Source organism: Raphanus sativus, chromosome 2 (genome assembly GCF_000801105.2).
Source record: "Raphanus sativus cultivar WK10039 chromosome 2, ASM80110v3, whole genome shotgun sequence".
NCBI classification, from domain to species: Eukaryota; Viridiplantae; Streptophyta; class Magnoliopsida; order Brassicales; family Brassicaceae; genus Raphanus; species Raphanus sativus.
In genome coordinates, this window is record NC_079512.1 from 3,735,619 (window position 1) to 3,750,989 (window position 15,371).

General features: G+C 28.7%; 3 protein-coding genes across 5 annotated transcripts; 2 read left to right on the forward strand and 1 right to left on the reverse strand.

The window, feature by feature from the left end:
* Positions 1 to 5,382: 5,382 nt before the first annotated feature.
* LOC108841729 (uncharacterized) lies at positions 5,383 to 6,165 on the reverse strand. The gene is made up of 2 exons (XM_018614485.2): positions 6,040 to 6,165; positions 5,383 to 5,932 (listed from the first exon to the last, which is right to left on the reverse strand). Exons 1-2 carry the CDS (start codon positions 6,057 to 6,059, stop codon positions 5,539 to 5,541), a joined length of 414 nt encoding a protein of 137 aa, XP_018469987.1. The 5' UTR covers positions 6,060 to 6,165; the 3' UTR covers positions 5,383 to 5,538.
* Positions 6,166 to 8,903: 2,738 nt separating this feature from the next.
* Positions 8,904 to 9,864, forward strand: LOC130507854 (uncharacterized). 3 transcript variants are annotated; one of them, XR_008942468.1, is made up of 3 exons: positions 8,904 to 9,143; positions 9,232 to 9,392; positions 9,547 to 9,864. XR_008942468.1 is itself a non-coding variant. In XM_057002515.1 (3 exons), exons 1-3 carry the CDS (start codon positions 8,977 to 8,979, stop codon positions 9,617 to 9,619), a joined length of 339 nt encoding a protein of 112 aa, XP_056858495.1. In that variant the 5' UTR covers positions 8,904 to 8,976; the 3' UTR covers positions 9,620 to 9,864. The 3 variants fall into 3 exon arrangements, 1 of the variants encoding a protein (XP_056858495.1); XM_057002515.1 differs by having other exon boundaries at positions 9,232 to 9,330; XR_008942467.1 differs by having other exon boundaries at positions 8,904 to 9,392.
* Positions 9,865 to 11,198: 1,334 nt separating this feature from the next.
* On the forward strand, positions 11,199 to 12,593 carry LOC108840357 (RING-H2 finger protein ATL54-like). The gene has a single exon (XM_018613190.2). It carries the CDS (start codon positions 11,395 to 11,397, stop codon positions 12,472 to 12,474), a length of 1,080 nt encoding a protein of 359 aa, XP_018468692.2. The 5' UTR covers positions 11,199 to 11,394; the 3' UTR covers positions 12,475 to 12,593.
* The last annotated feature ends 2,778 nt before the right edge of the window (positions 12,594 to 15,371 follow it).

The window sequence follows — 15,371 nt, forward strand, 5'->3', positions numbered from 1 at the left end:
ATTTGAAAATAATATAACAATGTTAATTTAAACAAATCGAAGTAATCATTATTCTTATTTAACCGAATCCAAATTGAGGTAATAATCAGATTTGAATTAAACCATCCAAACCGGTTAAAATGTTATGACGACACTGGTCAACCATAACATCTAGTTCAAATAAATACAAAACATAATTGGTTTAATTTGAATATATAAATAAAGCAAATAATTTAGAATTTATTTGGACTGCTTACGTAAACATTCTGATGTTTTTATTAATGAACTTTTGTAGTGTTTTGAAACTCGACGCAGACCCACGGTCGTACTGGTAAATTCGGTGATCCGATATGTAATCCGGTTTAAATATTAGGAGAAACCAATTTTTAAAACCAGATTTAAACCATAAAGAATCGTTCAAACCGGAACCCGGTTTACAGTTGAAACAGGTTAACCCAATAGATGATTTATTTATTTTATTATATTTTTAAATAATTTATTAAAAATTCAAGATAAAATTCATTAGTATTTAAATATGTAATGTGAATAATAAAACTTATATTTAAATCTAAAATAACTTCTTATTTATAATACAAATCGTATTTCAATAAATTAAATAAAATCTAATAGAAATAAATATAAATTATCTAATGGATATAAAATCGATATCATTTATTATTAATATTGTTATTACCATTTTAAAAGCTCCAATATATTCGGTGGGTGATGGTAACATTAATATTATTAGTTAATCCTTTGCACAGTGATATTAGGTAACTTGTATAATCTTCTATCAAATCTTTTCTTTATTAGAATGAGTTAAGCTATATTCGGGGAATAGATTTGGTTTGGCATGGAAATTTTAATTAAATAGCTGTTTAAAGTTCAATTCAATTAAAACATACATTTTTATTATAAATCCATTAATTGATTGATAATTTGTTAATATCCTGTAGTACCTTTTGTTCAAGATCGATATTTAAATTAGGGGCGTCACTAAAGTTGCATTATAATGTAAATACTATATTTTGTCAAATTCTTAAAACAAAAATTTCAAGTTTTATGTTATTAGGAGATAGGGTTTGAACTGACTTTTAACCCACAAACCGTAAATATTAGGGTATTGAGTTTGACTATTAACAAAGAATCAATTGGGTAAATTTTTGGTAGGTTTATGAAATATCCGAAATGGGCTTAGTTAGATTAGGCTTATAGAAGTAAATTGGTCCAGAAGTTAGTGTTTAAGGTTGCTGACAGGTTTTTCCGCTACCACCCGCAAACGCAGTTTTTGCGGTTCATAGCGGTTGTTGGCGTTTCGAAACAATCACAGAAAACGCTACAAATCACTTCAAACCGCTCTGAACCTCTTAAAATCAAAAGCTGGTTCCATCTAGCGTTTGCGGTTGCGGGCGGTTGTGGGAGGGTGAATTTTTTTTCTTTTAAAACAGAATAAATAAAAATAATACTAAAAATATCCAATAAAATTTTTCAATTGAAATAATAGAAATTGTAAAATGTATTCATATTATATTTCAATTTATATTATAAAAATTCAAAACTAAAATATTTTCTATAAATTTTTAAAATTGAATAATATGATTTTATAAATATAAATTTTATATTTATCATATTATTATGATTTTTAATATTTTTATAATTACATAAAATGTAAATATTGTTAAATTATTATTTAACAGATGTTGTGTTTGGTAATTTACCAGTCATAAGAGTCCCACAAACGCAACAATTTCTAACGTTATACCAGTCGTACAAATCTCTAGAAAACGCTTAAAACCGCAACCACCCGCACCCGCAAACTCCCGCAACCGCAACCGCAACCGCTGCGGTTACACCAGTTATTGTTGTGATTGGCTTTTAAAATAGAGGGTTCTGATTGGTCATTATTATGGATTATTTTCATTTAAATTAAAAGAAGAAAAGGTAGTGGCAGACATTTGTAAATATTTTGGAAAAACAGGGGCAAAATCCTATGAGGGTTCTGCTTTAATAGTATACTAGAGTTTGAGCCGCCCTTTCAAAGAGCGGATAAGATTTTTTTTTGGTCATCATCCTATGTATTGATCTTTTTCATTTGTTAAATGTTTGAGATTGGTTTAGTCAACAAATTTTTTAACCCGTTTTTTTATTCATCAATATGTTTAAATATAATGTTTAGTTTTTTGGTTTTAGGTTGTTTTTCTTTTTGGATTTCGGTTTCAGTTTTGATTATAGTTTTTTCTTTTTTGGTTCAAGAGATATATAAACCGTTCAGTTATTTATGAAAATAACTTAATATAATCATACTTGTGTTTACCCGACCCGGATCTATGGGCTTAGTTTTTTTTTTCCAAAAATTTATTTACTGAAAATTAGAAATTTCATACATGTATTTTTATTAAAAATTGTTTTTATAGATACATAAATTAAAATTAATAAATATAACTTTTTAAAATAAGATAATTCATTTATAAAACCAGTCATTATTAATTTTACTTATATTTAAAACTGTAAATTATAGTAAAAAAATATTTTTAGTTTTTATATTGGTCAAAATTTATTTTATTATTATATAAATAAAATATACTTCATTCAACCCGTATCATACTATATCGAATTATTTTAATACTCAAATTTAAATATGTAATTATTTCTTATTTTATATATCTTACTTTAATATTTTATTTTAATACGTTGAAGTATGTGGTAAAATTCATAAATGTATGTTATTCTTTAATTTTATGATTATAAAATATTTAATAAATTAATTAAGTTACTTTATATTTATTAGTTGATGTATTAATTTAATTATGAATATAAACATTATGGGAATATTATTTTTTATTCTATAATGAAAGAATTAATACTTGTTAATAATTTATTTAATATTAATTACGAATTTTATTATTGAAAAATAAATATTAAAAATAATTTATGTTTACATCTTAAATAAAAGAAATTAAAATATATTTTTATAATAAAAACTTAGAAAAGGATACTTGACAATATCTTTTTAGATATCTTATTTTGAAAATATTATTAAGTTAGTTGTAAGAGAAAAAATAGGAAGTTAAATTAATTCTATTTTACAAATCTTGAAATATTAATAGATATTTGTTAGATTAGAAAAACATTATATGATAATAATAACTAATGAAATTATTTTAGTTGGGCTGTTATGACTTTTTTGATAGTCCAAAACATAGTCGATAAAAAGTTCTCCTGTTTTAATAGTATTGATAGGTTTTTTTGTACTTCTTTTTTTAATAGATTAGATAATTCAATATTTTGTGCTGCTTACAAATAGGCATGTGGAATATTTGTTTTTAAGAAAATTGTAATTAATGAAAAAAATCGACACATTTCTAATTTGTTTGATAGTATATTGAGAAGTAATATTCAATAAATTAGGTAATTGGATATCTATATTATTTCAAAGATTGATATCGAAGATGATTCCTTAAATATAGGATTTGTGATTTGAGAGAAAAATCAATTAGGTTTAAAATGTACACTAGATTTTAATCCGTACGTCCGTGTGGATATTTTTCTATTTTATAAATGTATTTAATATTATTACAAATGTTTTAAAAATATAATTTATATTTTAGTGTTATATATTTGTGTAACTCTATCACATTATTGTTTATATTTCTTATTTTGTATTATTAATATATAATAAAAAATTTAAAACATTTTTACCTTTTTATTAATTTTTATTACTTACTAATATGTTTTCGAGTTATGTACAATAAAATAAAAATATGAAATACTCAAATAGAGAACCTCATTCAAAATATGTTGTTTTCTTTAATTTATACATTTTTCATATAATACATTTTTAAAATTTTATTTATTTATATTATAGAAAAGAAATATGATTAAGATATTTATATTTACATTTTTTAAGAAAATATACTTTAACATATCTCATTTTAGTATTTTACGGGATTTATAAGTAAAAACATTGTTTTTAAATAATATAGTTCTATTGTTCAGTAAATTTAATACATAATAGTATATATCATATTATTTTATTAAATTTTATTATATAGAATATTTTTTTGATGTTTTAATATTAAGTTCTATTTTTTTTAAATTAAGACGTCAAAATATTAGGTTGCTTTAATTTTACAACATATATAATTAGTTTTTTCCTGGTACATTTCAAAAATTAATCTTTATTATCTATGATTTTGTTTTTTGTTCTTTTGTAAAATTTGAAATATTACCATTTTGAGTTTGAATATTTATTTTCAAAATTTTATATTTTGTTAAGAAAACTTTGAAAAATTACACAATTATTTTGAGTTTGGAATAATACATGAATTTTTTAATTTTTTTGTTACTACATTAATGTATTATTTTATAAAATATTTGAATTTTTGGTAATATTTTTAATTCTTTTATCAACAGATTTTGTTGTAATTAAGACAAAAATAAATTTATAATTCAAATTTGATTTATGTCATTCATATTTTAGATGATATAAGATGTAAATAGATAATTTTTTAAGGGAGTTTAGATTTATATCATATTCTAATTTGTGTTTGTTACGTGTTTATATCACGTGTTTACCTAAATGGCTACAATACATATCATATGTATAATTGCCATTCTTTCTTTCAAACAACTGACGCCAATTTATTCTCAGCTACCGTTGCCACACATTATCAAGAAAGGGTTGAAAACCATGAACCATAAGACTATACCGTAAATCAGTAAAGACTGTACTATTTATTGAATAGATTGTTTCCAGAATAATGGAATAGGATACACCCGACTATAATTGGTCTTTTATGTTATACTATCACATAGTATACTCTGTCCTATTCCATTTTTGTATTCAATGGATTATGTCAACTTTATATGCATATTACTTACCGAGTACAGCAAACGTTGATTAACATACTTCTAAATGTCAACGTAAACTATAATGGCACATAGAGCAACAATGAATAAGTTGTCTACTTCACATGATGTGATGTCAAATAGTCCAGAATCCAGAGTTATTCTATAGTATTGTCTTCGCTGGAGAATGATCTTCTTGGTCTTTGGTGGGCTATCGATTCAGTTAGTTATTTGAGATATGATGCTGTTATATTTGAATCGTCCTCGAGAGAGTTGAGAGAGGCTTTCTTAGATCAGGATAGGTTCCCTGAGGTTCTCTCTGGTTCAGGCAGTCTTGCAGAGGCTGGAATGTTTTCATCTTTGGAGCATAGACTGGAGTCATTGAGCGGACCCACTCGGGTGCTCCTTAGGGCCTTCTGAATCCCTGCACCATCTTCAGTCGCCTTCATTTCGGTTGTTGGCTCATTTTACTCTTTTTATGGTACCTACTGGTATACTCTCTTTTCTCTGTTTCGTAATGGGTATTTCCCTCAACAATTTTCATACGTTCAGGAGTCTATCAATAAAGTTCTCAGTGTTAAAAAAAAAAAGTCTGACATGACTAAAATAAAAAATAAAAAGCTAAGGTAAACCAAATCAAAGAAAACGTTGTGTGTATGGATGTCTCGGATCACACTGGTAGACTGACTTTGGTTTGGTTGCAAATCATCACTAGTTATACTGCCAGATGTAAACTGTAGCGGCTATGAAGTACACTGCAGCGGGTATTCCAAGACAAAGTGCGAGTTTGGGAGAAATAATAGAAAGGAGAAAGACAAGGAGAGCCAGCCCGAAGCCATGACTTAGACATTCAGCTATGAAGAAAATTGAACCCTGTGGTTCACGTTCCTCTGGGAAGTCCGAGGAATTCGAATCTGGCTCACGGCCGGCTACCGCAAATGCTGCACAGGCCAAATTGACGTACAAGTATAAGAAAAGAAATCCCGGAAGGTTTTGGTATCGATGCAAGTGGATCTTGTTGTGTTTAATGAACAAGAGGGCTGCAAAACTGGACGAGACTATGAGTGTGTGCATGATGATCACGTATAATGTTTGCTTCCATGACCTGCCATTCAATTTCAGTAAACAAATCATGAGCCATCAATTAGAAATCAAATAGTCATCGAAACCACACACCAAAAATAATAATAAGTAAAACACCGATCCACTTACAACTTAAAATTACAGACCATTTTTTTGCTCGTCTCCTTGATGATGAATAGCGTATCTGTAATTTGTTAATGAGTCAATCCTTCTATTATATATATATATATATATATATATATAGATTATTAGGTTCACAATCCTATTTTGAAATATGTTTTATGCTTTAATCCCATTGGATCATGGAACCTTCGTTCCTTCTTTTTAGAATTTATATTTATCTAATTATCTTCTTCTTCTTTTTCGGAGATTGTTTATCAAACACTATTATTCTTATTTATCTTCTTTTGGTTAATTATTCTCTTTATAAATTCTCCGGAATCGAACGCGGTACATACATATGAATTTTTGATTCCAAATCGAATTTGATTGACAGGGAAACTCTCACAAAAAATTTTGAGGTTTCTTTTGATTTTTTTATTTTTTTACTTGGGTGGGGGAGGGGGGGAGGAGGAGAGAGGGAGGGGCACAAAATCTATTCTATTAACCGGCAAGTGAAACCACAGCCACAATAATATCAGGGATGGAGCTATTCACAAGATAATGGGGTCAGCTGACCCACCAAATTTATAAAATTGCTTTGTATTTATTCAAATATTATGAATTGACCCTACTAAATTTTACATTCGACCCCTTTTGTTTTCGGTTTAAGTCATTAATCTTTGATTTTCTTTCTTTTTCAGTTTTCTAATATATATGATCCCACTAAAATAATTTTCTGACTCTGTCACATCGGTCAATGTCGGCGCATATCCACACCATATTTACATCTTATAATCATATAATACTCTGATACTCATATAATAATCGTATAATTTTGTTCACATCTCATACTATATAATCATATAATCATATAAATTTTGTTCAAAAAAAGAAAAAAATCTATATTATTATAAAGAATAGTTTGTTTCTCACCTCCTTCTGCCACCTCGCCAAATCGCATATTCTCCAAGGACACGTATCTTTTATTCTCAATCCGCTGCTATTCAATTGTGTCTGCTGTGCACCCGTTTGGGCTTCTTTTAGCCTTCGTGTTTCAGTCTTATGTGCAAATCAGATGGGCTTTTAGGCAAATCCGGCCCTTTGTTATTCCATGTATATGAGGTGTGGTGTTTCACTTAGGGTTAACACCCTATTCTTCTTCGCCTCTCCAGAACTGATGTTGCTTGGGTCTTATCGATCGCTCTTTCAACTCTTCCAAAGATGACGAAATGATACCAGTTACCGACCGGGGAAATGGATATTTTATTTCCCAAATGTTTGAAATTGACAGTTTAAATACTCAAGTATTGCTAGTGCAAAATTATTCTCTATTTAATAGTTGACTGCATGAAATTGAGAATGAAATAGTCAAGTGGACGAAAAAATAACGGTTTCGTTAACGGTTTAATTTTCAAATAGTAATTTTCCACATTCAGTGATTAGTTGAGAAATAAATATGAGCATATAATAGTTAAGTGTTTAATTTGCCGATTGAAAACACTCGAGGAATTAAAAGGAGCATCAATTATACAGAATTTTTATCTTTTGAAATTTAAAAAAAAATTATATAGTGCATATAAAATAATACAAATAACTATAGTTGCATAATTGCATCACAGTGTTGATGTACTTTATGTTTATAAAATAACATAACTTATGGATGATTTTGTATTGCTTATACAATCATATTTTGTACATTGAATCTATACATTAGACAATTATATTTAATTATCTCTGCTATAGATAAGTATATATTGTAAGTTAAAAATACAGTGCAAACATAGTTATCTTATATCATTTTATATGCTTTTAACTACTACTTGATCCAAATATGCTAGACACGCATGAGTGGATTTTATCAATTTTGTTAACCGCTAAATGTTTGGGTTACTCTGATATTAACTAACATTCTCATATAAATTAGCTACCACAGTCCACATAATTGTGTAGTAGTTAAAAAATTCACCAACCGCTACATTATACATTCACAAATTACCTTTACAATAGCATTTGCGACTCATCTTTTCATCTTTGATACATTATATTGACCATTGGAATAACTAAAAATCATAGCAGTGTGTTAGTATTTCTTAACTAAGTTAATAATCTGAACCATGACACATCATTATTTCTCTAAATTTTGATCATGAGAAATCGAGTAGTAAGAAGTTCACTAACTATGCGCTAATACAATCATTTGTACATTATCTTTACAATTGTGTTAACCACTAAATTTCTGGTGGACTCCTATATTAGCTAATATCCTCATTCAAATTAACTGCCACCTAAATTTTTGATGTATGTTTCATATTTTCAGTCTATTTTTTGTCAACTAATAATGCAAAAAATGTGTGTTTCAAAAATATTAATTATATTCCTTGAAATCTTATTGGTTTAAAAATATAGAAAATACAAAATTACAAAAAAACTATGCATTAATAAGTAAGTTTTAATGTGTTTTTTAATAAGTATGAAAATACTAAAATATAGATTAATTTGAAACAGATGGAGTATGAATTTTCATTGGACACACGTATATCTACTTCACATCTCCCCTTGCCAAGCTGTAGGGGTATAATCCCAAGATGAAGCCAAAATGGTAATGAAAGATAGATTATTGTCTAATCAAGTATATCAACCGAATTTTTCCCGCTTCTATTGGTATTAAGCAAAATCTCTCTATTTTTAAGAGAATTATCATTTTGTTTTTTTTTCTCTTTCATGAAATATGAATCAATACTATTAAAACAGAAGGCACTTTCTTGAGGTATCCTTCTGTTTCAGCAATATTTACAAATCTGTGCCACTGGAATATTTTAAACCTATGAGTTTTATTAAATTCTGTTTTTCTAATTTTTCTTTTATTTTTCTCGCAACGACAATTAGGTTTCTCCGTTATGATCTGAATTCCAAGGATCGTATGTTTGAGAAAGATGCGATCGATTTGTCTTCTTTTACAAATCGATGAAAGGAAATAACATCAAGAATCAAAAACGGCTGTTTCCAAGGAAAGGAGTGATACAGATCAAGATGTTGATTTCGATTTCAGGGCATCTTACTATGGATTCATGCATTGTTGCCATAGAACCATCAAGGAAGTTTTCATTGTTTGATGTTATGGATCCAGAAAGGTTTTGATTGGATTTTCAAACTTTGGTTTACATTTTGACTGGTTTTTATTGCCTCATTATGCAGATATTGGGGATTTGATCTTCGCAGGATTTGGTTATTTTCGAAGTTCTGTATTTGGAACAGAGGTCTTCACACTCTGTATTTGCCAGAAACGGCCAAAGCCGCAGGTCTCAACTATCTGCAAAAGTCTGTGCTTCTTCCTCGATCATCAGTTATGATGAACTTTTTTTTTCAGTCCGTGGTTTAAGGTTACCTTTGACTTTGCTATTCATAATTTATTTGAACAAGATGTTATTGAGTATTTTTCAAGTTGGTGAGGGGTGAAAGTTCATGTTCTTCATTTTCTAGGTTGAGATCGTTTGCAAAGTTTTTATAAATTGTATTCTGTTTTGGTGGTGATAGTAACAGAGCTACTGAAACTACGTTACGGAAACATTCAGAGTTCACTACTGGAACAAGAAAGGTACACATTTAATTGCTAGAAGTCATAAAGATTGGGTTTCTTTGATACAAAGTCAAAATCCATGAGCTTTAGTTTGGATCTCGCTATTTTTGGGAAAGAATGATGTAGATTTGACGATGTATCAGGATTGTACTCTGGTAAAACACAAATGGTGTTTAAATGTTTCAATACGAGTCTGGGTTCTCTAAAGGAATCATACAAGGTCGGTTATGGTTATGGGTTGTTGTTTTAGAATGGAACATATGTATATTGTAGTTGCTCGGAATAATATAGTTCTGGAGCGGTTTATCTGTAGGGAATCTCAGTATGTAAGTTATTGGAGTTGTCACGTTAAGGTCTGCTCTAGGTTACGGCCTTTTGGCCTTTATTTATCAAACTATACACTTGGTCTTTTTGAGTGCTCATATATGGTTCTGGATGGGTTTAAAAAGCTTCCAGTTTCATTCATTCTGTCAAGTTAAATACACTCTAAGAAGTGCTTAAGCCAAAACCACCACAGGAAAGAAGGAGTTCATTGAGATGGGAAATGAGTCGGTTGCTCTCTGGTCTACTTTAAAAAATTTCAAGCAATTTGGTAAATGGTGGTTGCAGAGTACTATAATAGCTATCTGATGCTATAGCTCACTCTAATCTAATCTTATTTTTTTCATTGTAGTCAAGTAGTTATCTTTTCACTGGAGTCAAGTCGCTTTTTGATTGGTACTGAAATTACATATTTAAATTATTGGTTTGTTTTGACCAAAACGAAAAAAACAAACTAAAATTATGATCCGACTTCAACTTTCAAACCATATCTTATTTAAGTTTCAAATATTATTTTATTCAAATTAAAATATATAACTGTATATAAATTTTGATAATATATAAAAAAATTATTATAAATATATTTTATATATTTTATAATAACTAAATTAAAGAATTATGGTTTAAAAAATATAATCTGCGGATAACCGCAAAATTAAGTAGAGCGGGTACAAAATTATTTGTTTGCGGGTTGTACAGGTCAAATTTTTTGACCAAAACAAAATTGAAATCCGCGGGTTGGCGGGTCAGCGGGCCGGGTTCGATCCACGACCCATCCCTAACCGAACATATACCAGATCAATTTTTAAATTGCCATTATTTAATAAAATATATTTTAATTAAGATTTACAAACAAATATGATTACAAAAAACATATGAATATAATTACAAAGAAAACATAAATATGAAACCTAATTTTTTTAAAAATATACCCGTCCTTTTAAGGACGGGTCAGAATCTAGTTCCACTATGAAAATTAAGGCTGGGCAAAAATACCAAACCGAATCAAACTGACTCAACCGAACTCGAACCGATCCAATTCACTACTAATGTGTGATAATTAAAAAATTAAATAAAAAATCTTTTTAAATTAGATAAAAGTTCAAAGTATTACTTAATTACATTTCTATATTAAACTCTGCCGAAGGCCACTAAAAAGAATAAACATTACTTAAAATTAAATCTTCAAAAGCCAAAGAGTCAAAAGCTCAAAGGTAATATATGGCTTTCATGACTAAGACTCACCACCAATTAAACAATTAAAAGATGCTTCATCTTGTCACAGAACAAGTCAATACCTAAGATGAGAAGACATTTTCATCTTCCTTTCTCTTGAATGTGAAAGAAACACAAAGATAAAACCAATTCATCTTCTAAATTGTCAAAAACCTAAATTCTATGAACATTTCAGTTCTCACTTGCCCTTACAAATTTCTCTTGATCTTAGTTCCTTGTACTCCAAGCAACAATACCATTTTTCATTAATGGCCAAGAAGAAACATAGAAAGCTCTACCCTATGTTAGCATCAGAGACAAACAAAACATTAGATTGCTCAATAGGAATCTGCGACCCGATTTGCCCTTATAACTGCTACCAAGAACCAGATTACTACACCATATCTCCACAGCTACCTCCATGGTCATCTCAACAGCCCATCAGATCACCATCTCCATCAATCTCAGCCGTGTACCAACCATCTCATGACTCTTCATCTTCCTTAGGCGCTATAACCATCGTCACCGTCACAGGTGCGGTCTTAGCCATCCTTCTAACCGGTTTCTTTCTTGTAGCCAAATACGTTACAAAGAGCGTAACCCGAGTCAACCTTGAGAGCTATCAGTCCCAGAGAGATGGCCACGACGGTGCAATAGATGAAGAGTTCCAAGACACGGGACAAGTAGACCACCCGATCTGGTTGATCAGGACAACAGGGCTGCAACAATCTATCATAAACTCGATCACGATCTGTAGTTACAAGAGAGGAGATGGGTTGATAGAGAGAACAGACTGCCCTGTCTGTTTAAACGAGTTTGAAGAAGACGAGAGTCTTAGGTTGTTGCCTAAATGCAACCACGCGTTTCACATCTCTTGTATCGACACGTGGCTTACGTCTCATACGAACTGTCCTCTGTGTCGAGCTGGTATAGCTATCATCAGTACTCCACGGTGTTCTGGTCCGGTGGATGTAACTCCCGGAGGGTCAGGGTCTCGGGATGTGGTTGATGAAGAACGTGGAGAGGTCGAGGATGATGAATCTGGATCTAAAGAGACGTTGAGTTCAAGTTACACGGATCAGGATTCAGATGTAAGGATTGAAATATATGGAGGTGTGAACGAGGTTAACGACGGTGGTGGGCTCGAAACAGAGGAGAGTGAGCAAGTTTTGGTTCCGGGAAAAGAGAACAGAGACATGGGAGAAGAAGCAAGCTGCTCTGTAGAAAACAATGGTGACAATGAGGAGCCAAACGGAGAAGAAACGGAAGATACAGTGAAGAGCATGTCGTTGAAGACAGCAGGAAGCTCATGCTTCAGTTCAAACAAGAGTTCGGTCTTCCCTGTGTAGGAAAGTCTCATACTACCAAACCATTTTTCGAATACATAAAGACGAGAACATAAACAACAATGCGCAAGTGTATATGTAAGTCCATGTAGAAAAAGGCAAATAAACAGACTTGTTTTCTTCTCTTGTGGTCATATTCGTTGTTTGCTATATGCTTAGTATATTTTTTATTTAACAACGATATAATATGATTTTTTGCAATGCTAACATGATTAGTTCGATAATCTAAGTAACATACATGCAAAATTGTAAATAATAATTTACATATTTTAGTTTCTTATTAGCGAAAAAGTCTAAAAATTGATTGTTTCTCACCAAAATTTTTTATACAAATTATATTAATATTTAATTTTAATTATTTATATATAAACAAATAAATCTTTAGTACGAGTTTCAAATCCGTTGGAATATCATCAAATAAATATTAGCTAGGTGGAAGTTGTTCAAAAAAAAATATTAGCTAGGTAGTTCATCTCCGTCTTCGTAAGAATAAATATTTACGATAAACTAAATTTTGATAGTTTTTTTTTTGCAACTTACTAAATTTTGATAGTTTAGAGATGTTTTTCTTGTTTTGTGTATTTTCATATTTTATATTATTTTAGTTAAGGTTGATATTTATGAGTTATTGATGTTTTAATGTATTTCATTTTAATAACATTCAACTTTGTATTGATTCTAAAATTCTAATTTGGTTTTAATTTTTAATTTATTATAGAGGTTTTGAATTTTAGAACACACACAATCACTTATAAAATTTATAAAATCAAAAATCAAAAAATTGAAAAAGGGATCATGTTTAAGCCTAATTTGTTATTGTATAATTTAAAATATAACATTACACTAAAAATATCAAACTATGTGAAGTTTTATCATTTGAATCAAAGTTATTAATCTAAAATACTCAAATATTTTTTATACAAAAATTTAAGGGATAATTTGAAATATACATTGTTTATCATTTAAAATTTGAAAAATACATTTATCTTTTTGTTTTTTGAAAACTACACTTTCTCATATATGATAAGACATATTTATCCTGATTCTTATATTTCTTATACATTAAATAACTAAAATGTAAATATAAAAATATTATTATTATTTTTGTGTGTGAAAAATTATGTTTAAGATAAATACATAATGTTGTTGGGGTTCAGTTTTTCACGAAATAGATTGAATTGTTTTTATGTGTCAATATGCGCAGAGTTCATAAACAGGGAAAAGGGTCTTTTTCAACCCAAACAATATCAGTCGTACCAAATACTACCTAAACTATTGATCAGTGCTAAATACGACCCCAATTCAATTATAATTCAAAAATATTACCTAGACTTATTAAAATATGCCAAAATCTACATGAACAACTGATCAGTGCTAAATACGACCCCAACTCATTATAATTCAAAAATACTGCCTAACTTCTTAAAACGTGCCAAAATCTAAATTGACCGTAAAATAATTTAGTCAACCGTTAAAAAATAAAATAACTTCGTTTTGGTTTACTCTTTAAAAAAAAATATGTTCATTCTGAGATTCGGATCCGTGCATTGATACACTTTAAAAGAGACACTCTAACCACTGAACTATAAAGTAAAATTTTGATATATACTTCTTCATATTCCCTGAATAAAACTTTGGTGATAATTGTTTCTCATTTTTATGAATACATTAACATATTTTTTAACTACCATATATTTAATATACTTATATTATACTAAAATATAAATATAATAAAATATTTTAAATTGCACAAATTAAATATAATTAAAAATTTGAAACTGTTTATAAAGTTTTCTTATATAAATTATTGTAATTTTAAAAATTTATGATATTACTCCATTACTATAAATATATTATATTAATTTGTAAAAATAAAAATTACCATTCAAATTTTTAAAATTACAATAATTTATATAAGAAAACTTTATAAATAGTATCAAAATTTTAAGTATATTTAATTTTGTATTATTGAAAATATTTTATTATTTATATTTTAGTATAATATAATTGTATCAAAGATATGATAATTATTAAACATTTTAATATATTTATAGAAATGAGAAAAAATTATCACCAAAAATTTATTTGGAGAAGATAAAGAAATATAGTAGTATATATACTTTCGAATTCGTAATAATATATAAAACATTTACTTTAGTTCAGTGGTTAGTGTCTATTTTAAAGTGTATCAATACACGAATTCGAATCCTACAATGAATATGTTTTTTTAGAAAAAGATTAAACCAAAACGTCGTCGTTTTGTTTTTTTTTAATGGTTGACAAACTTATATTACGGATTCTGTAGATTTTGGCACGTTTTAAAAAGTTTAGGTAATATTTTTGAATTGTAATTGAATTAAGGTTGTATTTGACACTGATCAATTGTTCAGGTAGTATTTGGCACGATCGTAATTGCTCGGGTTGAAAAAGGCCATTTTCCCTTCATAAACATACTATTTTCCCTGTAATCATGCTAATCAAAGTACAAAGTTACAGTAATTAATAAACTGAAACAAAAAGAAAAGAGATACATTAATGCACCGTTTGTTTTTTATATATCCTAGATTGTGTTCATGAGTGTCTGATCTTATATCAAGACAAAAAAAATCTTCAAGGGATCATTGGTATTTTCTAAAGAAGTTTGTATTGTTGATTGATTGGTTTTTGTTTCTGAAAAGATCATAAGAACAACAATATATTGAATAATAGTGATGAGTTAAAAGCATTTTTCTGGGGAAGCAACAATGGAGCTAGTCGAGCTTTTGATGCTTTTCAATTTTTGGAAATTGATTTCTTTTCTTTAAATTCAAAATTTGGTTATATAGATATCAAGATTATTATTTAGAAAAGAAAAATATAAAACCTGGTTGTTGTTGGATTAATTTTTTAAACATTTTAAA